The sequence below is a fragment of the Medicago truncatula genome, chromosome 8 (assembly GCF_003473485.1).
Source record: "Medicago truncatula cultivar Jemalong A17 chromosome 8, MtrunA17r5.0-ANR, whole genome shotgun sequence".
Lineage (NCBI taxonomy): Eukaryota > Viridiplantae > Streptophyta > Magnoliopsida > Fabales > Fabaceae > Medicago > Medicago truncatula.
This window is the reverse complement of record NC_053049.1, coordinates 10,247,957-10,274,685: the sequence shown is the minus strand read 5'-3', so window position 1 is coordinate 10,274,685 and position 26,729 is coordinate 10,247,957. Positions and strand designations below refer to the sequence as shown.

General features: G+C 33.7%; 3 protein-coding genes and 2 long non-coding RNA genes across 5 annotated transcripts; 4 read left to right on the top strand and 1 right to left on the bottom strand.

The window, feature by feature from the left end:
- The first annotated feature begins 3,493 nt into the window (after nt 1-3,493).
- Nucleotides 3,494-9,222, top strand: LOC25479727 (protein ENHANCED DISEASE RESISTANCE 4). Its single transcript, XM_013587818.3, has 5 exons — nt 3,494-4,749; nt 5,017-7,303; nt 7,702-7,762; nt 7,851-8,074; nt 8,830-9,222. Exons 1-5 carry the CDS (start codon nt 4,635-4,637, stop codon nt 8,885-8,887), a joined length of 2,745 nt encoding a protein of 914 aa, XP_013443272.1. The 5' UTR covers nt 3,494-4,634; the 3' UTR covers nt 8,888-9,222.
- A 1,200-nt stretch (nt 9,223-10,422) lies between these two features.
- LOC25500730 (protein trichome birefringence-like 25) lies at nt 10,423-13,407 on the top strand. Its single transcript, XM_039828877.1, has 3 exons — nt 10,423-10,945; nt 11,098-11,381; nt 12,366-13,407. Exons 1-3 carry the CDS (start codon nt 10,675-10,677, stop codon nt 13,137-13,139), a joined length of 1,329 nt encoding a protein of 442 aa, XP_039684811.1. The 5' UTR covers nt 10,423-10,674; the 3' UTR covers nt 13,140-13,407.
- Nucleotides 13,408-13,909: 502 nt separating this feature from the next.
- Nucleotides 13,910-17,364, bottom strand: LOC112417498 (uncharacterized). Its single transcript, XR_003008019.2, has 2 exons — nt 17,171-17,364; nt 13,910-14,285 (listed from the first exon to the last, which is right to left on the bottom strand). It is a non-coding gene; the product is annotated as an uncharacterized lncRNA (long non-coding RNA).
- Nucleotides 17,365-19,142: 1,778 nt separating this feature from the next.
- On the top strand, nt 19,143-21,087 carry LOC25500728 (uncharacterized). Its single transcript, XR_003007611.2, has 3 exons — nt 19,143-19,284; nt 19,365-19,433; nt 20,438-21,087. It is a non-coding gene; the product is annotated as an uncharacterized lncRNA (long non-coding RNA).
- Nucleotides 21,088-23,316: 2,229 nt separating this feature from the next.
- Nucleotides 23,317-25,157, top strand: LOC25500727 (hydroquinone glucosyltransferase). Its single transcript, XM_013589212.3, has one exon. It carries the CDS (start codon nt 23,580-23,582, stop codon nt 25,017-25,019), a length of 1,440 nt encoding a protein of 479 aa, XP_013444666.1. The 5' UTR covers nt 23,317-23,579; the 3' UTR covers nt 25,020-25,157.
- The last annotated feature ends 1,572 nt before the right edge of the window (nt 25,158-26,729 follow it).

The window sequence follows — 26,729 nt, the reverse complement described above, 5'->3', positions numbered from 1 at the left end:
GTTATCGGTCAAATCCGTAAATTTAAATAAAACACATTAATCATTTGAGTCCAATGTTGTGTTAAGAAAAAATGTATTTACTTCCTTTCCCCAACTGTTGGAGAACATTAAGCTTCTCTCTTTTTATTGCATAAAGCAAAATTTGCTAGTTTTAATTATAAGTTTCATGATTGGTGCAAAAACTCGTTTTTGTGTTTGGGTTGGGTATAGGCTAATCATTGCTCATTCTCGTTGATACTTTGTTGTAAATATTTGTTATCCTTCTTGGCACACCTTGTGCTAGAAGGATAGCCAGTTGAGTATTATATCCCATTTTGATTTCTTAAAAAAAAAAGAATAAATATATTTAAAAAGATATCAGTATTATTTATTTAAAATTTTAATAAATTAATGTTATATTTATAATGAATTTTTTAAAAAATATTTTGATGACTACCAAGGTTAAATTGGCCGGTAACTGAAGTAGCACTATATTGTTCCTTTTTACAGCCACATGTGATTGACTAGTGTTGCTAGTGCTCCAAATCAAAAAGTCACAACACAACTTGAGAATATCCTTATTGTATGCCTTATACATTCTTTATCGTAAAGTTAAATGCATGATATATCCATATTATTTAGGTTGTGATGTGGTGAGTGACAATGTGTGAACTTGGAAAATTGGGTGGACTGTTTCAAGTTTCAACTTCCAATTTCAATATGGAATGAAATTCTTTTTTGGCCGGCAATTTGATCAATGAGTCATGACTCATGAGTCGTCTATTATGTTACTTATACTTGTACATGCAATTATGAATTATGCATATTTCTATGTACCAATTACCCAGTCAAAAAATAGAACATGCGAATCACATGGAGGCTGATAGCAAATTAAGTTTCTTGTTTATAATCAAATAATCTTCTTACATAAAGTGTACGTTTAAAACGCGTTTAGTTGGACAGAACATGGAAAAAGATAACCAAATCCTTGTAGTAAGTACATAAATAATTTATGTTGTATAATTACTACTACCACATTACTAGTATTTTTTTTGTTGGAAGTATGTTCTATAACAGGAATATTGTTTTTAAGAACAAAATTTCTTCTTATTCATATTTAGGTATGGTGGACTTCGCAAACCTAATTTGACAAATTACTCGGAGACTCTAATATTATATGGGAGATTTCAGATAAAATTTATGAATAATTTTTAAATAAATGTTAGACTTACGAGATAAAGTCATGAAAATATAGGATTTTAACTCAAAATATAGGAGTTAGATTAGATGACCTAAGTTTAAATCCTTAACTAATTTTATTAATCAATGCAAAATTAATTATTTTTACTTATAATAGTGACTCAAATAAATAGTCATGTTCCATTACAAGATAAATTATTAAAAAAAAAAACTAATTTAATCGTTAAGGAAACAAGTTTTAGACAATCTTTATTTACTTAACAACTTTACACAAAAAAAAAAGTAAAGTGTTTTACTCATAACCTCGTACTCGCCTTGGTGAAGAAAGTGTTTCAAACTTCAAAGTTTGAGAATCAACTTTTCACCCACATGACATGGCAACTTTTCATTGGCCCAGTCGACATAAACCAGAACAATAGTAGGACCCACTTTTGGCCGGTATCACCCATTGTAGTCAAGTTAGTAGTCATCATCATAAACTCATTCCATTGCATCAACCAAAAAAAAAACCCCCAATCCACTTACTGAAAAACCCAACTCAATTCAACTCAACAAAACTCGTCTCTTCAAATTCTTCAACTTATAAAAACCTCTGCAATAAACAAACAAACACAACAACCTAGGGCTGGACAAAATAACCGGAACCGCCCATAAACCGAAAAAATCGGGAAAACCGCAACCGCTACGGGCGGGTCGGAATGGGTGAAGGGTTGAAAAGGAACAAAAAATCGGTTAACAGTGAGTTCATATGGGCGGGCTCAGTTTTCAAATTTAGGTCCAACGGTGACTGAACCCGTCCGTTCATATGAAAGCCTACCGTGGTACTCTAAAAAGATACTGTAATTACCTGTGTACTAGTACTGATATTTTTGCCTTGAGACCCACAAAGTGAGATAATATTTAATTTTTTTAGACATATTTTAACCTTTCACGTGTCTATTCCACCAACCTAGTGGCTACCTTATCTTTCTTCAACTTTCAAGACACAGCCCCACCTTTTTTCAGAAACAAAAAACACCACACCACCTCACTTCTCTCTTTTTCTCTTGTACTACTACATATTCACAATGAAGTACAACTTGGATGAGTTCACCATGATACACACATACTAGGGCTGGACAGAATATCCGTACCCGACCGAAAACCGGCCAAACCGGTGAAACCGTGAACATTCGGGTCGGGTGTATATGAACCGCGGGTTGGTGATTCATGCTTTTTCAGTTTTATACAGTTATGAACGGTCGGATTCGGATTGCAAAAATCAATCCATCGGCACCCAACAACCGATCGATTTTATGCCAAGAATGATAAAAATGAACACTTTTACAATGTGAAAGCTGGCTTGCATAGGGAAGACGTGTTGTCTCTCTCTCAATTGTCTTGGAACTCTCAAAAACTATTCAATTTCAAGGTATTAATTTATATCTATTTTTAATATTTTATATTTTCAAATCACTATTTTATGACCATAGTCATTGCACATCAGAATACACATATCACCATCTCCTGCTGGAACTAGTAGTCCACCACAATTCCTTCAGATCGAGAGCTTTTCCTCAATAAGCTCCACAAATCTCAACTCTTTCTTCTTCTACTTCTTCCTTTATTATCAATTCATACAACACAATCCTTTTCATTTTTCACATGTAACAAGTTGTGAACACCCACCAACACTGTTATTCCGTTTTTTTTTTTTTTTTTTTGTAATTTTTGTACCAGATTTTGTTTAATCCAAAACCGGCGGAGTCCGGCCGACCACCCGCTAAAACCGTTGAACCGCCGACTGTCGAAACCGTGGACTCAAACGGACGGAAACGGACTGTAATATTCACACCGTCGGTTTGAACGGTTCCGAATTTTGAGACCGAAAACTGCACCGAACCGCCCGTTGTCCAGGCCTAGCGGCTACCGGTGTTGTGGGGTCACGGGTCCTACAAACTCACTTCCATGTTTTTTTCTTCTTCTCATTTTGTGGGGAGAAGACGGGTCATAATAAATATGAACTTGTTTTATAGGAGTATATGTTAATATTGATATATGCATTAGTCAACAAATAAAAGTGTATACTTTCCATATCTTGATTTTGTCACTTCTTCACACACGTAAATGAAATTGTCATTCAAGCAAAGCCGCGTATTGAATTATCGAACGCTCTTTCTAACTTCAGTTACCAACTCCGATGGTCAAAGGAGTGGAGATGAATCCAATGCATCTAATGAGGCCAAAATAGATTATTCCAGAAGCGTCTATTTTGATTAGCGTTTGATGAACAAAAAATATACATGTACACTATTTTATTTTATGTAAATTTATCGTGATTTTAAGAAGTTGAGCTTCTACGATAAAGTGGTTTTTTTCTGTGATTTCAAACAGAACGTGATTTACAGCCGTCAATCAAAACAAATACTAACAACATTGTTTCACTTTCACTTTTTTCACTCCAACTCAAATCATGTCTGTTGTTTTTTTCTTTCTTTCTTGAGGATGTCTCTCATTTTTACTAGTATAATACTCCATCCGATCCTATATATAAGAAACAATTTACTTTTTTGATTCATTAAATAGTTGATGTATTTGGTCTATTTTACTTTATCTCAAATTATTTGTCCATTTTAAAGTTACTCTATGTGTTACCAAATTTTGATTTTGCACTCTTATGAAGTTTAACGGTATAAAATAAAAGTTTAAAACCAAATAATCTTTAAATTACATGATTGTGATAGAAAGTTTTTTTAAAAGGTAAATCAAAATTCGCACAAATGACGGAGCAAACACCTTTTAACTCTCCTTTTATAATACCAACATAATACGCCTATAGTTCAACTCAATTTATATGAACGTCTTCCAAAATAAATTATATAAATATTCAAACATAAATATTTTTAATCAGAATTCATTTTTATCAAAATCAATTTTAGATAATGGAAACTCAATTAGGAGTATCTGCGTTACAGAACTAAAAACGTTAATACATGTGGACTCATTCATTCACACCCTTTTACTCCTTTCACAGTTCACATTATGACTCAACAAACACCATTCCGTACAACCTTAATGAATGTTCATATATTACCTCTCTCTCCTTCTCTCTCTGAAATCCAACTCACAAGATAAAGTTTCAATTTTTCAGTATAATAGGGTAAAAGTTTTCAACTTCACAAAGTTCTAAGATACCCCAGAAGAAAATTTGTCCCCACTCAGTTGTTTTGCTGAAATTTTAAAGTTACTCTATTTGTTCTTTTGCTGTTTGGATGCTTTAGTAAAAACAAAACAAACCCAAAAAAAAAAAAAACCACCTTGACTTCATTTTTTTTTTCTTGTGTAGTTGAAAGTTCTTCAATTATCATATCTTGGTTTAAGAGGTTTTTGTGTTTTTGCTTCTTTGTTTTGTGATGGTGTTTTGTTAGAGGTTTTTTTGTGTGTACTTGTGTTGTTTATGTTCTCTTAGTTTAGCAATGGAGGATTCAGCTAAGCTACGTTTGGTGAGGTGTCCCAAATGTCAAAATGTTCTTCATGAGCAAGCTAGTTATTCTATTTATCAATGTGGTGGTTGTGGTGCTGTTCTTAGAGGTACCCTTCTTTTTGTTTTGTTTTATCTTTATGTAATTTTGCTAAAAGGTGTTGTTTGACTTTATATTGTTTAGAAATGTTTGTTTTTATTTACTGTTTAGTTTGTTTTTTTAAGAAGCGAGATTATGAATCAAGGATTTAATTTTCAGTTTGTTTACCTTTGTTTGTGTTTGGTTTTTAATCAATTAGTTAAGTAGGATGTTTTGGATTTAACTCAAGGGATTGGAGATTTTGATGAGTTATTGTGGTTTTCGGTTTCAATTGCAGGAAAGGTTAATAATGGTAATGGAAATGGTAGTTTGTGGGAGGCTTCAGATGAGGGACAAGGTGGAGGAGTTTCTGCTAAATTAGGAAGTTCATTTAGGAAAGATGTAGGTTTTTTGAGTGATAATTCGGATGTTGATGTTAAGTCCAATGCTGGTTTCTCGAGGGAAGATCAAAGGGATTCAGGAAGGTTGAATAAGGAACGACGTGAGAGGATTCTGAATCGTTACGAGGATGGTAGGGAGAAAGGAGTTCCGGGGAACGGTTATGATGTCAATAAAAGTAGAGATGAAGGGGGTAAAGCAATAAGAAGGGAACAACATGAATCGAAGTTTCAAGTTGGAGGGTCTAATTTTCCAAGGAGAATGTCGAATTGGCCAAATGAGGAGAGAATTGATATGGAAGGGTTTCAGAGATATCCATCAGCTGATATAGAAGGTGTTAGATTTTCCAATTTGAACTTTCCTAATGAGGGAACTTCAAGATTTTCTTATAATCATGGTGAACAATGGAGTAATTATGAAGACATGGATGGTATGAGTAGGGTTCGGCACCTAGAGCAAGATCGAGCCGAGCTTCTACGGAAGCTTGATGAGTTATCAAAGCAGCTGAGCAATTCTTCTGAAATGGTTAACAATCCTAAAGAAAAGGGCCATCCTGATTCAAAGATGGTTCCTCCAGATCCTCGTGGTGGCCCTGATACTCGGTTTCCAGATGGGCCTTCTGGGTCGGACTGGACGACCTCGAGGCAATTCTTTGGCCCTAATAAACATTTGGCAGGTCCTCCTTATTCCAGTTATCATCATGATCCATATGGTTATACGAGTGGTCATGAAATGGCCATGCACAACAACTTTCAGTCTTCAATGAACAACCCTAACTATTTTCCTGGATATGGGGATCCTTTTGGGTCACAAATGTCAAGAGGTCCACATTTGTCATCTCGCCAATTCACGCAACAACCTATGCATCCCTACTTTCCTGGACGCTATACTGATACCGGTCCAGATTCATATGAACAATACACACACAATCCTACGCCGCACTTGCCTTCTTGCTCTTGTTTTCATTGCTACAACAACAAGATAAGAGGTTCAATGCCGGTGCCACCTGCTACGTTCCTTAACAGCAGATTCCCTCATACCTCAAATGATCCTATGTTGTACCGTAATGAGATCCCAGCTGCAGTTAGCCAACATGTTCATAATTCCAGAACTGGTGTTCCTGTTGCCAATTCTCGTGAAAAGCAATTGCATACAAGATTGGTTAGTGACTTCGATTCTGAGAGGGGTGGATTTGTCACGGGCCGTTCTCAAAAAGTAATGTCAGCTAGTGGTAGTCAAAGGTGCCATCCGATAGCTGGTGGTTCTCCTTTCATCACATGTCATAATTGCTTTGAGTTACTGCAACTTCCTAAAAAAGTACTGGCTAAGGTGAAAAATCGAAAGCAGAAAATGCGATGCGGAGCTTGTTCTTCTGATATAAATGTTTCTATCATCAATAAGAAGCTAGTTACTTCTCTTCATGGGGAAGTGGAGGGAACTACCACAAGGATTGATGATGATGCCTCTATTGAGGTTGTGAATAGCCGCGTGTCGCATTCTCATGGTCATGTGAACACAAATCGTGTTAACTTCTCCTCGGACGATTATTCTGGTTATGATTTTCAATCAGTTGATAGAGGATCTCCTGTCATGGCTTCAGACCCAAGCTTGAACTCCAGCAAGCTGCAGGAGATGCAAAGTTTCCATTCTTCGTCTCAGAGTATCTCAGAAGACGAAAATATTCCAGAAGTTATGACTGCACCAGGTGAAGCCGCAAAGTCCATTCAGCCAACTAAAACCTCAGTTTCTCCACCTGCCGGTTCACCACTTCAAGAGTATCTTGATTATTCTAGTAGTAACAACCATGCAGTGAATCGGTTAGGGAAAGGCAATCAAAGTGGTCGCTCAGAACCCGAGAAGGTGAAACTAGAAAAGAATACCTCGAGGCAAAATTCTTTGAAAGAGGTAGTGCTTGCATCTGAGATGGATGTCCACGATTATTCCAACTCCGGGATCTCACAGGATTATTGCGACGCAAGCCAAGAACATGACCATGCTGGATCTAACAAAGGAGGTGAATCGTTTTTCGCGAACATTTTCAAGAAAGGCTCCCGAGGTTCATCCCAAGCTGATAAAGTTGATGATCGTGAAAAATGTATTGTTACCGTAAATGGACAACCTTTATCAGACCGTGTAGTTAAGAAGGCTGAAAAGATAGCCGGACCAATCCAGCCAGGAAATTATTGGTTAGTATGATTTATAGCCTATGCTGACATATATCAAAGTACTTCAAAGGGATCAAAATTAGTTAAGCTTTTGAAAAGGGATTCCATTCTTTTAGGCCGACAAGCTTTCTAAAACAACCTGTCTGACAAAATTTGCCAAATTACTCTTTTAGTGGACTCAATTAAGTTCAGCGTTGTCGTATAGCAGCACTATAATGTAGCATAATTTTAACAAACTGCTATTGTTCAACCATAGCAATTTAGTATAAAGTGTTGTGAGATTGTAGTGCAGCAGAATTTGCACACAGCGCTATTTTCCACGATCTGATTGATAACACTGGTTAAATTTTTATCTACAGTATGTTCAATTATGATTTCTAGTCATTAATTGATTTGTTTTTATAATCTTGTTTCATTAGGTATGATTCTCGGGCTGGATTTTGGGGTGTCATAGGCGGACCATGTCTCGGAATAATTCCGGTAACTTTAGTCATTCTAGCAGACTCCAATCATCATATATATGATTATGGTCTGATCAATGTAAATGATAAATTGATTTATTTTGCAGCCCTTCATTGAAGAGTTTAATCATCCCATTCCTGATAAATGTGCTGGTGGAAACACTGGCGTTATTGTAAACGGAAGAGAGCTTCACCAAAAAGATTTAGATTTGCTTATTCGTAGAGGACTTCCAAATGATAGCGATAGATCTTATATCGTTGAAATTACCGGGAGAGTCTTGGATGTAGACACAGGTGAAGAGCTAGACGGGCTCGGCAAACTTGCACCAACGTAAGTTCTGAGTTTCTGATGATTCTGTTGCATTTAAATGCCTGTCTACCTCTTTTGTTTAAATGTCTTAGTTTTTTCTACGTTCTACTTCAAGAAAATAACAAGTTGGGTACTTATTTTAACTAATGTCCTAGAAGTCAATATATTGATTGCAGATACTTGTCATCTTTGGCTCTATATCAAGTGAAATTTTTGCAGATACTTCATTCTCGTTTGGGTCTTTTAGATTATTTTGACTTCGCATAGAGAGTTTGTATATTAGAAAGAAAAATGTGTATGTTTAGCAAATCACTACGAATTTATCTTAGGGGTTCGGTTGGTAGCTCTCCTGGTTTGAGCTAAGATTCAAAGGAGTTGAAAGAGTTAACTGACCGGGATTCAAACCCGGTTCAAAGGAAAGAAAAAAAATACTAACATAACAATTGATATATTAATATTGGCATGGTTTTGTAACCGGCAATCTAAGTTATTTTGCATCATTTTCATGTAGCTGACTTCTTGCATTACAGTAAGTAAGTATATTCTTTTTGCATCACTTTGGTGTATATTGCAAGGAAGAGAATGTTCAATTCTTTTATGCAGTTGCCTACCTCATAGGCTATGACTACCTCATCAATGTTACGTTACGTTTTTAGTAGTTGACTTGCACTATTTTAAGATTTTCTCATCATGTAATAGTAATATATGTCAATATTTAAAGAGCATGTGGTGTGTTTATGGTTGTTGTTTGTTAAGTCTTCTTGACAATATGACAGGGTGGAGAAAGCAAAGCATGGATTTGGCATGAAAGTACCAAGAGCAGCAGCTTCATGATCAAAGCGTAGAAATAAATATTCTATGAAGATTTGACTTTAGTTCCATTCTTATGCGGGTTTGACTTTGTATCAGATAACGGGGAATTTTTTTAAATGTTTGCAAATTTCTTTTGTTTATTGCTTAGGAAAATCCAAATGATTTGCATTTAGATTATATTTGTAAATTATTCATTCTTCTTTGGTGGAACAAATATTTTTGTGCTCGCAGTTTCGCATGAGTTGCATCAAATTCAAAATTTGAGGAACAAAACAATGTTATATATTCCACTATTAGTTTGTAAGGTAGTTATGTTTTTTTCATGAGTCCTAACATTGTTGCATTTAAATGTTATGTATTCCACTAGCCCTTTTCTGGGATTTGTTTCTCTGTAATTTAACCATATGGCTGGACACAATGTCACGCAGTGGATGTCATTAGCACCGACATCAAATAATCCCAAAATATTCCTTAAAGCTGAATTATATGAAGAAAAATATTATTCTGTCAAAAAACAAAGAAAAAATATTACTACTATAACAAATACTAGCAGAATCAACTTTCCTAAGAACAGGACTTTTTTAAAGCAAGATTAGAAAATGTAAGTTGTTGGTGGGCTAGAACTGTTAAATTTATTTTAAAGAGAATATATCTCTTCCTCTCCCTTCCCAACTCCTAAACAAAACCTTAAAATTGGAAGTTTGTTTTAGACCTTCGTATGTATTGACTCAACCCTAGAAGCTTCCAAACATTGTAACAGTCCAGAGCAAATAGCACATAAATTAAAACTATGTATATAAAACTTACAAAGGTAAAAAGTTGAATAAAGTTGGTGATATTCATTAATCAGATGCATAATCAATACGCAAATATATGCCTTGGATGTTACTCAACCAAAGTGATGAAGCATGTTTCACCTAAATAATCAAAAGCAATTAATTTTGACGGCCTACGAACATGAAACTACTCATTCTCTTATGTGTACGAGTATATTTATATATACTCCATTCGTTTTTTAATCATTGATGTTTTAAACTTTTTATTTTTTTCTCCAAAATTTTAGTTGTTTTTATATAATTTTTTTTAATGATAAATGTTAGTATTTTTCTTCCCGTCCTCGTGATTTTGCAGTAATACAAATGAAATTATAGTCGTTCTACATTATTGATCGAACTACGTTAACAAAGATCGACCGTATCCGCTGTTGTTTTTGTTTACTTTAATCTTCAGTTATCGCTTGATGTTCTAACAGAGATATTGATGTCCCTTGAATTGGGATCAGAGACTCCATTTTTCAAACTTGATATTTTAAATTTTTTAAATCATAATATACATTAAAATAATGTATCGCTCAATCTAACCGATAACAATATGTATGATTTGATAATCACAACAAATCTAAACCAGAACAACACAACGTTTGAATACTTTTACATACCTATTCGAACTTAAGTATAAACAAAATATTAATTGTATCTGATCAAAATTTTAATTAAATATGTTGTACAGTTAGACATAGACCAAATGACACATATTCTTCCCTCACTACCACGGTGACATTTTTACCATTTATAGCACCCACATGGCCCATGTAATGTCCTCTATCTATTATTACATCACCACATTCAATGTTCCTAACTAGCTGCATGAATAAAACAGTTTGCTTTTATCATAACCAATGGTTTCCATTTCCCTATACTAATTACTACTTCTTGACAACACCGTTTGGTTTGTAGTCATTATTATGTCAAAGTAGCTTAATCCAAACTCCAAAACTTGTTTCTGTTTCCACCTTTTGGTCACTCAAGATGAGGTCTGAAAATATGGGATCATTGTTTTCACTGCAAAATCACAACCTTTTCTGTGTTAAATTTGCAGCATCATTTTTCTTAGTTGGTCTTGCTTTTCGTCTTCTCTTTTGGGATTCTTTCAGTTTATCATCATTTGTAGTGATACAGATACCTTCTCCTCCTCCTCAAATAGAGACAAAATCAGAGTCCCATGTTGTCTCTTCCCCTCTTAAGGCTCCAGAATTTGATGATTTTCAAGTAAACAATCAGAATCAAACCTCTCTTAATGGTAAGGGACATTTTTTGTGAATATATTGTTCATTTGTGACATTTATGTGCTGCATAAATGTTACTTAAAATTTTCAAGCATGCATTAAGTAATGTTAAGTGTTTATGCTGGTGTTTCAAATGGTGCTAATAATGTACTTAACAATTGTTTAGGTACAAGAAAATGTGACCTTTTTGTGGGAGATTGGATTTCTGATCAATCTGAACCAATCTACACAAATGAGAGTTGTCATGTGATTGAACCTCATCAAAATTGTATGAAAAATGGAAGACCTGATTTAGGGTACCTTTATTGGAGGTGGAGTCCAAAAGAGTGTGAATTACCAAAGTTCAACCCTAAGAAGTTTCTTAGTCTCATGAGGAATAAAGCAATGGCCTTTATTGGTGATTCCATCTCACGCAACCATGTTCAGTCCCTACTTTGTATTCTCTCACAGGTATTGTTAACTTTTTTGTTTGAATGATTAAATTTAATCTTGATTAGTACTAACTAACTAATTAATCAAGATTGTGCTTCACTCCACCTTTTTTGGCTTGTAAAATTTTAAGAATTCAGCATGAGAACATCTTTTTTGGATTTTTCTATGTATTCAAACGTAGTGACAGGCATGGTTCCAAAATTTTAAAATGAGGCCATGTGATTCTATGATGTAAACTAACTTGTTACACATTCATTGTTTGAGTCAATCGATCATGAAGCATGGTCAAAATCATTCATCTAATTTTTATTTTCAAATTATAATTTACAATAGATTGCATGTTATGATGTCATTTTATATAGGTAAAATCCTTGTCAATGTCAACAAATTAAAGCTGTTGATTATTGAAGACAGCTGGTGCTAATAACTTATGGTTGGGTTGGTCCACTGTCTTTTCCATAAAGGTTTACCTACATTGAATATGGAGTGACTTGCAACCAGATGTTCATGATAAGCTTTTTGATAATTAGTGTGAAAACCTTAGATGTTCATTACTTAATTACTCATTTCAAGTGCATATTCTGATGTTTTAAACAAGGTGGTAAGATATGAATGAACATCTATGTAAAATTGGTTTACAATGTTAATACATAGTTATTAAACTTTAAAATAAATGGTATCTATTCACATAAAAACTATATAACATTCTACTCATTACATATATGGTTGTACAATTTGACATACCAACTGAAACTAACAAATACAATACTATCTTCAGTAAATTTATTATAAATAATTTTTTATGAAAATTATTATAAACCATTGAAACAATAAAATTGGTGTGCATTCTTTGAGTCGTGTCTTGCACACATTGTTATGTCTATATTCTTTACTTTGATCATCTTTGTCCCCACAAATACTATTTGTTGCATCATGTATTGTCTCAAGAATTGGTCCTACAAAATTGTATTAAATCAACTTCCAATGATTTTACTCTAACAGGTGGAACCAGCTGTTGAGGTCTACCATGACAAGGAATATAGATCAAAGATATGGAAATTCCCCTCTCACAACTTCACACTCTCAGTAATATGGACTCCTTTCCTTATCAAAGCAGCTATTTATGAAGACATGAATGGAGTTTCATCTTCAATGGTACAGCTTCACCTTGACACTCTTGACCAAAATTGGACCAACCAATTCAACAATTTTCATTATGTTGTAATTGGTGGTGGAAAATGGTTTCTTAAATCTGCAGTATTTCATGAAAACAACACAGTATCTGGCTGTCATTACTGTCCTGGAAAGAATTTGACCGATCTAGGGTTCGACTACGCATACCGAAAAGCGCTACAACTTGTTTTCAACTTCTTCACAAATTCTAGCCATAATGCAACTGTTTTGTTTAGAACTACCACACCAGATCATTTTGAAAATGGTGAATGGTTTAGTGGAGGGTATTGTAATCGAACTGTACCCTTCAAAGAGGGTGAAATCGATATGATAGATGTAGATTCTATCATGAGAGGTATTGAAGTTCAAGAGTTTGCGAAGGCTTCATCACTAGGATCTGAGAATGGTGTGAACTTGAAACTTTTGGATACAACTTTTCTTTCATTGTTGAGACCAGATGGACATCCAGGACCATATAGACAATTCCAGCCATTTGCAAAGGAAAAGAATGCTAAAGTTCAGAATGATTGCTTACATTGGTGTTTGCCAGGACCAATTGATTCATGGAATGATATAGTAATGAAAATGCTAGTTAATGCTTAGTAATGTGACAATAATATGTCCTTGGTTACAATAATTATCGTTTCGAATTCAAGATTTTTTGCTATATGGTAGTGTGATCCAATACTTCTATTAGGTTGAGCTGCATTGTGTACATGGAATTGTGCAGCATAATCAAAACTTGCAAAAGACCAATGAGGTGGCGACATGTAATCAGTTTGTTGCATAGCAATATCACCATAATTACTCATGTAAAAACCCATTTCAGGTTTTTTTTCACCATAATTTTTATAATGAATATAATATAATATATGCCTATTTTATTTAGTTTATGTTCAAATGAGGAAACAAAATTGAAAAATGATAGAGCTGCTGTACTCCCTAAAGTCCACAGATCAGTGCAAATTTCATTTTCATGTACTACAGTCTACTGCCTAGTTTCTTGCATACATGTGCAAATAAAACATGTAAGAAATGGCATTCTTGTGAAAAACAAAAGTAAAATACTTATACTTGTTGCATTATTGCAAACTGAATTTTCATCCTGAATTTTGTACTACACTGTTGAATGACATCAAACTTAGGCATAAAAAAGGGTCAATGGCAGATTGCAGCCAATTCAAATGCTCAATATCTGAAAATGTGTCACATTTCTGTCTTGGATGTAGTTTGCTTGAAACTAAGTTAATTAATCATATGTGCGAACAGATAAACATCAATCATGCACATCTTTGAATTTTATAAGCAATCTCTTTGAGATTTAACAGTCAATCAACACAAACACTAAGCAGAGAAAGGTGGGAACTTTGGCGTAAATAAATCAGAAAAGCAAAGCAAACTTTTAACAGAAAATTGATAAGGATAAAAGATATGAAATGGAAGATTATTACACATTTCCTCCATGTGACAATTGTACAAAAAAAAAAAAGTAAGGATCTCTGATATGTGAACCAGTTCTCTAGAACTTTTGTGGGTGGGTTCTAAACTAGGGTCCATACTCCAGAGTCTAGACTTCATTTGACCCCTCATAATTTATTAACTGGCAAGCATGTCTTGCAAAGAGGCATACAAGGCTCATAAACCAATTGTTTAGATTACATCAAAACACAAACCACTGTGAAGTCTTTCCTACTACTTGGTTGCAGGTTGGTCTCCAAACTTCCTCTCGTCTGGTTTGGTAAATGGGTCCTGGAAAGTACAAAAAAAAGACATAAATTACAATCACATAACAATATTTAACTCTTTCGGAAAAAAACACAGCCAGAATATTATGGATACGAGAGACGTAACAACTTCAAAACATTAGCATGTAAACCATTCAAAGAACTGTTATTATCCATCTAAGCAAACAAAACCTAGCAGAATAACAGCTATTGTTGGTATCACTGCAAAATGGACAGTCCTTGTCCTTGCATTGGACCTTACTCACTAAGATAGCCAACACTTTCAACGGAAAATGATTCAATTGAACAACATAAAATCAAGAACCAAGTCCCTATTTGGATTGGTTTATTTGAGCTTATTACCTGGCATAAGCACTTGTGAGGCTGTTTAGAAGAACTTGTAAAAACAACTTATCACATGTTCATAAACTGTCTTCGGCTGATATCAACTAGCTCTCCACAATAACTTATAGCTTATACAAAAACAATTTGACTTTTTTTTTTTGGTGCACAGTTTGACTTTATTTTATCTTTTGTTATGGAAACAGCTTATAACAAGAGCTTATATATGATAGGTCTTCCTTCACACAAAACGCAAACTGTCTATCTCGGTATCTCCCCCATTCTACCTGTGATGATATTGACCGCAAATGCAGGGACTTCATATGGGGAGATACGCCGAATCAAAAGCATATGCACTTAGTTGCCTGGAGTTCTATTTGCACACCAAAAGTGAATGGATGGTCTTGGCTTACGGTCTGCTAGAAATATGAGTATGGCCATGATGATGAAAGCGGGTTGTAATGTGTGTCATCGTAAACAAGACATGTGGGTTAAAATCGTTTGAAATAAGTACAAGTGTGGTAAAGACTTGATGCCTAGAGTCCAAACAAAGAAATCTCAATCTAATTTTTGGAGCGGGCTTTGTGAGGGATGGGAAAATGTTAAAAGATAATTTATTATGGAAAGTGGGAAAGTGCTCTGAGGTAAATTTCTGGACAGACCCATGGCTGCCCAACTGTGAAAGGCTACAGGACAATGCTTTAGGTAAAATAAGCTTGGTTGATTCTGCGACTCCATTAAAGAATTTTGTGTTGACCAAAGGTGACTGGGATCTTAATAAACTACAAACACTTCTTCCAAGTAACTTCATTGATAAAATCAAAGCATACCCCCCCGCCACAAAGCAACAAAGAGGGTGATATTATTGCTTGGAACAACACTCCTAATGGAACTTTTGATACAGCTTCAGCTTATGCTTTTCTTATTCAAAGCAAATCCTCAACCAAATCCGTTGTTCAAGTTAATTTGGAAATGGAAGGGGCCTGAGAGGATAAAGCTTTTTCTTTGGAAGATTGATGGAGGTCTTTTAATGACTAATGCTACTCGAAAAAGCATGGCATAACTGATGATGACTCTTGTCCTTTATGAATGCAAGCCCTGGAAACAGTGCTCCATGTTTTCAGAGATTGTGATCAAGTTAAACCTGTTTGGCTGTATTTTAAGAAGTCGGCAACAGGCAGTTTTCTCTGTGTAAACAATAGCAGCATTTGGCTGGTTGAGAATCTGGTGAAAAATGGTGCAGATGTGATTCTGGAAACATGGACAGTTCTGTTTGCAGCAGTGCTGGACAGAATCTGGAGTAATCGTAATGAGTTTGTTTTCTCGAATGGGAATCACTCTATCAAGCGTATTATCCATCAATCTGAGGATATGGCTAGGGATTTTTAGACAACAAAATTTGAACTTGAGCCTGTCAATGCTCATACTTCTGTTAGCAGATCGATGCAGCCTATTGTGTGGCCTCCACCTTTGCCCGGTTTGCTTAAAATTAATTGTGACGCAGCAGTTGCACAGGTGGGTTTGAAGGGAGTAGGTTGTGGCGTTGCAAGGTACTCAAACACATGTTTTCTTTGGGGCTTGGCTGTAAATTTAGGAAAGCACAGCTTTGGCTGTAAATTATTGTTCTGTGATTAAAGCAGAGCTTTGGGAAATTGTTTGGAGTCTACTACTTGCAAAGGAGAAAGGGATAAAACCGTTGTTATTAGAATCAGATTCTCTGTTAGCCGTTAATGCCATCAGCTCAGGTTGTGTGTTAGCCCACGTTTGTCACGGCTTGGTCAGGATTGGTGAGGATTTGATGGTCAATTTTGATCATGTCAAAATTAACCATGTTTTGAGAGAGGCTAACCAAGTGGCGGATAGTCTAGCTAGAAGGCCCCTGTAGAATGTTTATGTCGATTGCTGCTTTTATCTCTAACTCTCCTTTGGGAGATGCTCACTTTGTAACCTTCCCAAGGGGACTTTAATTTAGTTTTTCTTCTGGTGGGGCTTTGCCCCTCACCATTCACCAAAAAAAAAAAATGATAGGTATTTATGCGATAAACTTCAAATTAAGGTACTTATACATCTAAACAGGGCCTAAATCAAAGACTAAAATCAAACACGGTTCTCTTGTATAATCCTCCTATTTTAGCGACTAAGAATCCTAATATGCAATCCATTAAGGGACTAAATCACTCCTTCCATTACTAGATATTAAAACTATGCTTACACTCCAGCTAAAACATTAATCAAATTCACTTAATTAATCAATAAAATACTTGTATTCAACAAATTCAGCTATTGCAATGGAAATAATATAAGGTTGTCTTAAAAAAACAATAAAATACATGTCTACACCCAAACTCCAGCTCAATAACGATAATGGCAGATAACATAACGAAACAAGCCAAATTACACAATCTCAAAAATCCAACCCTCACAACCCCAAGTGAAATTGATTAAATTACTGGAAACCCAGATCATGAATCATCATTTACATCTATAAAAATCAATCTTTTTCAACAAATATAAACAGGGATGAATCAATCGCATAAAAGGGGGAGAGAGAGAGAGAGAGGAAATTACATTCTTGACCAATACGAAGTTGGCGACGGCGACGGTGGCCACTACACCAGCGACGAGAGCCGTCGGACCCGTAAGGAGACTCCACCTCCGATAGATCATCTTTTTCTTCTTCTGCTGACTTCTTCCTCCGGTTTTGCTCCTCTGTTTTGTTTCTCTACCCAACTATAACTATGCTTTGTTTTTATTTTTATTGAAGGTTACTTAAACAAAGGCTTCCTTTATCTTTTCTTTTTTTAAAGACATTAGTCCTTTATATTTTTTTTTTGTTTTATTTAGATTTTTCTTTGAGTAAATTACACTCCCCTCCCCTCAAAGATGCTTGAATTACACTCCCCTCCCCTCTTCAGTTAAAATATACACTCCCCTCCCCTCTTATTCAAAACATATTAGAAAAAATTTCACTTTCCACCCCTAAGAGAAGCTTGAATAACATCTCCCTCCCCTCTTATGTTAAAATCTACACTTTACTCCCTCAATATTCTTTTTTATTATTTCTAATAATCTAGAAAAAATAATAATTTAACACAATTAAAAAAAAATAGTATTACGGGTCTATTTTAATATAATAAAAAATTGAATACATATTTTTCGCTATTTTTTATTCACAATTTCATTAACATGTAGTTTTAAACCCTATTATAAAATATGAAATAACACAAAACAAAATTAAAATATGTGAAAAATTACTAAAATCATTAAAGCATGATTATTTAAAAGTTAATTTTATACTCTTATTTATAAAACCAATAGCAATATATTTAAATTTAATTATCATTGACATTTAAACTATAAAGAAATAAATTAATTTTTCTTAAATAGTGATTCAAAATTAATATATATATTATAAGAATATTTATTTATGTTCAAATAGATTAAAATGTAGTGCATATTTAATTATTAAGGGAGTGGTTTGTAATTCAAATATCTTATAAGGAAGGGGAGTATAAATTTTAATATAAAAAAATATTGAGGGAGTAAAGTGTATATTTTAACTTAAGAGGGGAGGGGAGTGTAATTTACTCTTTTTCTTTTTGTAGTGGTCGGGATTTAAACTCTGACCTTGGATATTATATACATTGTCTCAACCGAAAGAACTAAGCTCACGAAGACTTTTTATTTGGTCTTCTATCTATTAAAATGTGCACAAGTAAAAGGGTTTGAATCTCGAACGCCATCAAAAAATTCTATTAAAATGTGTACAGGTTAATCATTTTGTTCATTTTTCTATTAAAAAAAACATAAAAATATTAATTTTATTAATAACTTTATTTTATAAAATATTTTTTAATATAAATAAATAAATTCATAAACCATTTCATTCTCTTCCTTGAATCAAAAAATTTTCCATCTAAATAAACCTTCAAATTCCTTAAATATTTTCACCTCCATCTTCTTCTAAGCATAAATATTGATTTATGAAAATGATTATCCAGTTGTTGGAATATTGATGAATTGACGTCTAGGTCATTATGGTTTCTATGAATCACATCTTCAGGTCCAAAGTCCAAAATCCAAATTTATGGGTTTGGTAAACTTAGGGTTTATGTAATTTATAGGTTTGGTCGTCTATACTCTGCAGAGGAATTGAATTGATTGAACATTATATAATTAAGGAACATCCTATCTATTTCGGTTAATTGGTGAATAAAATTTGCCAATTGATAAAAATTTAGTGACGAACAAGGATATTTACATTTGTAAAATTGAGTTTGAATTCACATACAAAAAGAATAAAAAGTATGTAATTAATTATGAATAATGTCATAATTTTTTTAATCTATCAACTCAATGTTAAACGTTCAATTAAATACTTTTCAATAGAATGAATTATATGGAAAATGGGTAACAATATAAACATTTTAGGACGGAGGGAAGGAGTATTATTTAAACTTCTAACTTTTCTTTTTTGAAGAAGAAAAAACTTCTAACTTTTCTTAAAAAATAAACTTTTCTTATAAATTTTGTCAAAAAAAAAAAAAAAACTTTTAATTTATTAGAAACATTTTTTGACCATAAAGAGAGTGATGAAATCGACCTATATCCCTTTATTTTTTAACTCGATTTCATTTTCCAAATCAGATTCTTCCCGGCGGCCCTGTCACCGTTTGTCCACCGTAAGAATCTCCGACGATCATGCACCACTCTTTTTCTTTCTCCTCTTTCATATTTTCTAACACTTTCTCTTACATTTCAGAATAATTCGTTGCTGTATTCGACCTGAATACCTTCAATTTCTACCGCATTCGCTCCACCACCTTTCTTGGTTAGTTAATTTTTTTAAATTTATAATTCTTCAATTTCATTCTTGATTTTGAATTTTCTATGCATTTTTCTTAAATTAGCGATTAAGGTTGATGGATGCTTTTGTTAATTTCATTTTTCTCTCACTGGATTATGTTTCCCCAAATCTCCCAAGAACCCTAATTCCCTTTATGTTCTGATCATATGAATGAATGAGATCAAAAATTTCTTTAATCTGATGTGAATATGACTAATCTTGACATGTAAATTTCGATGTATTTTCATCAATTTCCAATTTCCCTCTCTATTTTCGGTTCAAATTTTTTGAAATTGAATATGATTTTCTTAAACCAGAGTTCCTACTGAAAACATTCATTCATATAGAGTCTGTTTGGATTGGATTATTTTTGAGCTTATGAAAAATAGCTTATGCAAATAAATAAGCTTGTATGTTAATTCATAAGTTCTCACTAACAAAAATTGTTTCTTCATAAGCTGTTTTTTTACATAAAAACTTATTTATTTGCATAAGCTTAGAAATAAGCCAATCCAAATGGGCCCGTAGTATACCCCAGTATCCTACAAGGCTACAACTTAAATTTGAATTTTATTATTGAGTATAGAGATAGTACTTATCAATCATATAATAATTAATGGATGGATTTAATTCACATACACCGTCGGGGAATTTAAATAGTTTTTACACTGTCAATCAATCATAACATTGAGATCATTAGAAACATTTGACTTTTATTTTAATTATCTGATATCTTTATAGTCATGCACATGAATGATTGTGATGTTGCTTACAGTGTATTTTACATTGACAGTGCATGAAAATTAATTTGATAGAAATTATAAGTTATAACTTTATGTATGTATATGTAACTATGTAATGTAAGTATATATATAACGTATACAACTATAGATTGAATTGAATTTTTGTTCTTTCCATTCTTTCCTATATGGCAATGAATTGTTGTATATGAGGCTAAGAAGTTTGTGCTGACTTGTTGTGAAATATAGTTGCTGTGGAGATCGAGACAAATCCCAAGGTGGTTGGAGGTTTGCGTGTGGAATCAGTTGGGGAACCTATGGTTTCCAATCGTCTGATAGCGTCTAGCTTAGTTGCTTATGTGATAGTTGCATTCTTGTTTGATGTTACTGGTTGGAAGAGTTTGTTTTTGAATCTCCTCGTAATGTTCTTGGTTTATTTTGGGTTTAATCCGAACAACCGTCTTAAGTTGAAAATGGAGTTCGCTATTGTAAGAAGGAAGTACACAAATGGAGAAGGAGATAATGATGATAACAACGGAAACCTACATCGTAGAGCAGCTGGTACACCTGATCAAGCTAACTGACTTTTTGATCACTGCTACTGATGAGGTTTTGCTTCTTTTGACTGCATGGGGGTTTTGTTATGAGACGGGGATTTTATTTTGTTGTAGTACTTATTTTGGATTAGGCTTTGAGTTTTTCCCCTGATTTGTGTGTACTCTTGTGATGCACAGTCTAAGTGGAAGCACCTGTGGATCAGCTAAACTCTTTTAAACACCGATGTTAAAAATCTTCTGATGAATGCTTATAAACTTTCACTGACTTTTGAAATTTCTTGATGAATGTTGTATAAATTTTGATTTTTAATTTGAGAAATGTCTGCTGGCAGTGTTTGTGGAGCTAGTTGAGTTGATTTTCAATGTAGTTTTGTTTTAAACGTTTTATGAGACAAGATTGAAATTTTTTTGTAGGTCCAATTTTTAGATATTCTTATGTCGAAATTGTTAGAGTGGCTGATGATTTACCTCAGGTTATATTAACCGAGGGGTTTAGTTTCTAGTTAACTAATATTTTGTTAACTAGTATTAGCGGTTAACTGGTTTTGTAATCTAAGAACAGTAGATTTTTTTTACAACTAGTAACAAAATCAGTTACTGAGTGTGTGCAGTTGAGCTAGTATATAAAGCTCTTTCTCTCATGCAACACAATACAATCAATAATAGAGACTACTTCCCAGAATTTCTCTCTTTTCATCCTATTATTCTTCTCTGAAAACTCAACTAGAAAACATTTGATATTACAACTAAATTTGTTGGTTAACTTATATCAAATAGTTTAAATAAAAATGCAAGTGTGAGTGAAAGAAGAATTCAAAGCAAAAACATAGAGGGTTTATGAATTGATGGTTTGCTTTATCCAATGTTCATCTCTCTAATGGTGTGTGATACCCCTAGTTTGTATATGCTTTCATGGTGTTTTGGATTTGAATCTATATAGAAGATTTTGGTCTTTAAGGTTCATGTGCGATCCTCAAATTTGGGGTTATTTTTATCAATTAAAGTGACCCTAATGACCGTTTTAGATATATCCTTAGAGGATTTGAACTCTGTACTTGGAGGTTATACCGCCAAGCTCTGACCACCGAGCTAGCACCTCAAGTGTCATTTTGAGGTTATTTTGAATGAAGGTTTAAATGGGAAAATCTGAGCGAGGACTTAGCTTAATGTGCTGGTGTGTTTCTAGTTTGAATGTAGAATGTTTGAGTAATTAGTTTGTTTTCTGGTTGCATGAATTATTGATAAAATTAATCTACCTTGTTTTTTATGCATGAGTATATGTAATATATGTTTGACGACCTTATGGTGTTTGAGGAAATTCTAGGAGATATTACGAACAAAGTATGCATTTGCTAGGTTTATAGAATGTTTGTCTCCTTGCTTATTGATTTTAAGCAAGTTAAGATTCGATTTACAATATTAAATCTTATAATGGCCAGTTGTTTCTCAAGATTGTGTTATATATCAAAAATGTATCTTGGTTTTGGTTTAGAGGTAGAAGAGGGAAGAATAATAATTATGCTTTTCTTATTGGTGGAACAATCCATTAGGTTGGATGCAAAGTATTTGAGTATTGCTGTTTTGTGTTGGTTTATTTGTAATATTTTGTAAGGGTTGGCGTACCCTTTGTACACTTCATAATATTACATTAGTCTGAGTGGAACAGAACTCGAATCTCTAAAACAAAGTTTCATATTCGAGTCTTCTAGATGGATACAATGTGGTTGGAAGGGAATACTCCACTAAAAGTGTAGAGAACTCAACAACAGAATAGTCATTTAACATCATTTTTTTCTCTATGCCTCTCCTTTTGTGACTATGCCTCTCTTCTTTTCGTTGCAATAAATCCTCGTGTTCCATGAGATGATTATTCTCCACCACATACTTACACCATATCATTTCAAAACGTTAGTATTTTGTTTTCTTTCGCTGTGAATTATTTGCTTCAGCTCCTTGAAATTGTAGTCATATAATAGGACATACATATATGTCTCAATTGGAGGATAAGGTGAGAACATGTCTCGGTGCATGTAAGACAATTCCAATACAGCTTGTGATAAGAATTCGTTGTGGAGTCGTCGTGGTCATCATCGTTTCATTTCTACTATTTTTTTTTTGAGACTATGAATTTTTTTTATTTGAATCAATAATTGCTTGAGTGTATTATTCATTTCGGGTTAAAATTGATTCTAAAAATGTTGAATTGGTTCAGATATGTTTAGTTGTTTTTGGTATAATTGATTTTGCTTTCAAAATAAAATTTAGTTGAAGCTAGAAATTAGAGTTTTTTATTATAAATTGGATTTTAACATTCAATTTACTTCTAAAATGTACAACATAAACTCACTTTTGCACAAAATCACTTTATTTTCTATACACTTTTATCTAGAATTAATTTAAACTAGTTAGAATCATTCCTATATATCATTTAAAGCACAAACAATTTTGTGATCTAATAAATATTACACTCGTTCCGTATTATAAGAAATAGTTCATTTTTTAGATTCATTTTATAAATGATATTTAATCTAATAGATCAAATACATCTGTTATTCAATAAACTCAAAGGAAATAGAAGGTAAGTTACTATAAGACTTGTATATAACCTAATCTAGTTTATTTTTTATTTCTGTCCGAATTCACCCACATTTCACGCTTCCCTCCTTTACTCCTTCCATCAATTCTCACCAATACATGCATCCTGTTCCACAATACTCCTGTTTTCCAAACTCAATAGCAACACGACCTTCACTCCAACCAAAAGCACAAAAACATATATAAAATCCTTTCACTTTTTTTTTTTATCATAACCATTATCACCTTCAATCTTCAATATGGAATATCAACAACAATCCAGGACCACACCAAAACAAGAACTACCACCTCTAGTAGCCATGTTTCCAACTCCAGGAATGGGACATCTCATTCCAATGGTCGAATTCGCCAAGAGACTCTCCAAACATAACCTTCCCATCACCTTCATCATCCCCAACGACGGTCCACCTTCAAAGGCTCAAACAACCGTACTCACCTCCCTACCTCATGGCATTTCCCACGTCTTCCTCCCTCCGGTCACCCTCTCCGACCTCCCACCCAACACCAAACCTGAACCACTCATGATAGCCACCATCCTTCGTTCTCTCCCTTCTCTCCATCAAACCCTACTCTCTCTCATGACTTCCCACCGTCTCTCTGCTCTCATTATCGACCTATTTGGTACCGATGCCTTTGACATGGCCGCTGAACTAGATATCCCTTCGTATCTCTACTTCCCTTCCACTGCCAATATGTTGTCCTTTGCCTTTTATTTTCCCCAACTCGACCAAAAAGTTCAGGGTGAGTTTAGGGATATCCTTGAACCGCTTAACATCCCAGGATGTTTTGCGGTTCACGGGAAAGACTTACCAGACCCGGTTCAGGATCGAAAGGACGAAGCCTACAAGTGTTTTCTCCACCAAATGACAAGACACAGGTTGGCTAAAGGAATAATAGAGAATAGTTTTTTTGAACTTGAACCGGAGGCTATTACTTTTTTGCAAAAGAATGAACCACCGGTTTATCCGGTTGGACCGTTAGTGAATGAAGACTCTATTAATAATGGATCTGAATTTGATATGTGTTTCCAATGGTTGGATGAGCAGCCACGTGGAAGTGTAATATATGTGAATTTTGGTAGTGAGGGGATCCTTACTAGTGCTCAAACAGATGAAATTGCTTATGGGTTGGAAATGAGTGAACAAAGATTTTTGTGGGTTTTAAGGTGTCCTAAGGATAAAGTTGAAAATGATTCTAATTTTATTGCTAATAGTAATGTTGACCCTTTTGAATTTTTACCAAATGGTTTTACAGAGAGGACTAAAGGGAAGGGTTTAGTGCTCCCATATTGGGCCCCACAAGCACAAGTTTTGAGTCATATCTCAATTGGAGGGTTTGTGAGTCATTGTGGTTGGAATTCAACTCTTGAGAGTGTGGTGAATGGTGTGCCTTTGATTGCATGGCCACTCTATGCTGAGCAAAAGATGAATGCTGTTTTATTGAGTGAAAATGTTAAAGTGGCTATTAGACCTAAAGTTGGTGAAAATGGGTTGGTTCAAAGGGAAGAAATTGCAAGTGTTGTGAAGAGGTTAATGGTAGGAGAGGAAGAGCAAAAGATTCGTTATAGAATGAAGGATCTCAAAGAAGCAGCTATTAATGCTCTAAAGGAAAATGGGTCTTCAACAAAGCAAATATGTGAATTAGCTCTCAAATGGAAAGGTGTGACAATACCAAATTGAAGTTGCATTTCATTTATTCTTCTTTCAATGAATTTCGTCCTCTTGCCCTTTGCCATTATTTTTGTTAGTTATAATTTGGTTATGTCATTTAATTTGTTAATCATAATTTTATTACTAGATGAAGATATTTTTAGTCTTGCTTACCATTTAGATATGTTTAAATAGAGATTTTATTTCTTTATTTAATAATATAATGGAATTTAAATAAAACATTGTTTAAGGTTAGGATTTAATGTGTTTACACCAACCGTGTAAAACTTTTTAATCAAATCATATTGAATGATGCCATATATTTAAGTTGTTCCTAAAATATATTTAGAAATATATACTTTGTGTGATTTGATTGAATTTCTAGAAGAGTTTTATAATATCATTCCATATAAATTAATCTTTTCCTTCAAAAGAAAATATAAATTATATTTTTCTATTTTTTTTTTAATGATTTCATTATGATACACAACATGATACGCTTAGAGATAACCAGGGGGAATTGGCTTCATGTCAATGGGCAAAAGAAAACATAATCTTATAATTAGTATAATTTTGTATGTAGCTACTCATTGATATATTGTTTGACTACTCCAAACAATTTTGTTGGTTTAAAGAGAGATACTATTAAAATATTGATAATTTATTTAGTTTTGTGCCAATTATAAATTTGACTTCTTAAAACTTCATAGGGCTTAACTTTTTTAAATAATTATTGTTAGATTTTATTTGCTTCGCTTTCTCTTCATTAAAATAAGAAGGTTTTTGTTTTTGACATGGTTGAGATAGTATCTAGCATGCTGCTGATTTAAGAATGGAAGGTACTAAATCACTTTTTTGAGTTTTTATCAAGTTGATTTACAAATTTTCAGTAGTTGTTAATCGAACGGGAATTAGAACTTAAAAAATGCAAAAAAACTGAATTAATAGTTTATATTGTTTAATTAATAGTTATTAAACAAAGAAACATGTTTATCAAAACTAGGAAAGTACTAGTAGTACCAGTTGGCCCTGGGATTTCTTCGAGATGATAGAAGCAGAAAATAAATAAATAAATAAATAAAAGTTGAATAAATTGAACAGGTTATAGCCGGTAACTGGGAGAGGTCTATGGCTGGGCCCTTAACCAAAAGGACAATATTAAAGGGACCCTTAAGTTTAATATATTAGTTTTAAAAATATATTTTATTTCTTCTTTATATTTGACCATCTCATAAAGATTGTGGTAGCTTCGCCGTTGAGAGTAGTAAATTGTGCACAACACAAGACTCGACTCAACTTATAAAATATATGGGCCCTTCCATTTGTGTGTGTAAGCTTCATAGTTAGTTTGCCATTTCGTCTATTAAAATAAACATTATCCAAATTGGCCATTAGTCAAATGGAAAATACTCTGTCAAGAGAAATTCTTGTGTAGAAACGCACTTAACACTTGTCATTTACAAACAACGAATAAAAGTGTGACACCTAATTAAATCAAGCACATCTTTAAAAATTGAAAAAGTAATTGTTTAGTAAAAAAATGAAAAACTGCTCCTTCTCTCTCCCATCATCTATTTTTTCTGGCATATATGGTTCCCCAACAATAATGCTATTTAAGGAACAATGGTGAAAGAAATGTATTTTTGGGTTGGATTTAAGGATAGTCTTGATAGGAAGAAGATGAAGATTTTTTCTTCTTCTAAATAGTAGTCTGTTCATTGATAACGGCAATGATCTTGA

Bases quoted from the DNA above. Each gene is read 5' to 3' on its own strand.
- LOC25500730 (XM_039828877.1), top strand. From the start codon at position 10,675: ATGAGGTCTGAAAATATGGGATCATTGTTTTCACTGCAAAATCACAAC. The intron at 10,946-11,097 runs GTAAGGGACATT...ACAATTGTTTAG, and splicing joins GAATCAAACCTCTCTTAATG to GTACAAGAAAATGTGACCTT. The intron at 11,382-12,365 runs GTATTGTTAACT...TTACTCTAACAG, and splicing joins TACTTTGTATTCTCTCACAG to GTGGAACCAGCTGTTGAGGT.
- LOC25479727 (XM_013587818.3), top strand. From the start codon at position 4,635: ATGGAGGATTCAGCTAAGCTACGTTTGGTGAGGTGTCCCAAATGTCAA. The intron at 7,763-7,850 runs GTAACTTTAGTC...TTTATTTTGCAG, and splicing joins CATGTCTCGGAATAATTCCG to CCCTTCATTGAAGAGTTTAA. The intron at 8,075-8,829 runs GTAAGTTCTGAG...ACAATATGACAG, and splicing joins CTCGGCAAACTTGCACCAAC to GGTGGAGAAAGCAAAGCATG.
- LOC25500727 (XM_013589212.3), top strand. From the start codon at position 23,580: ATGGAATATCAACAACAATCCAGGACCACACCAAAACAAGAACTACCA.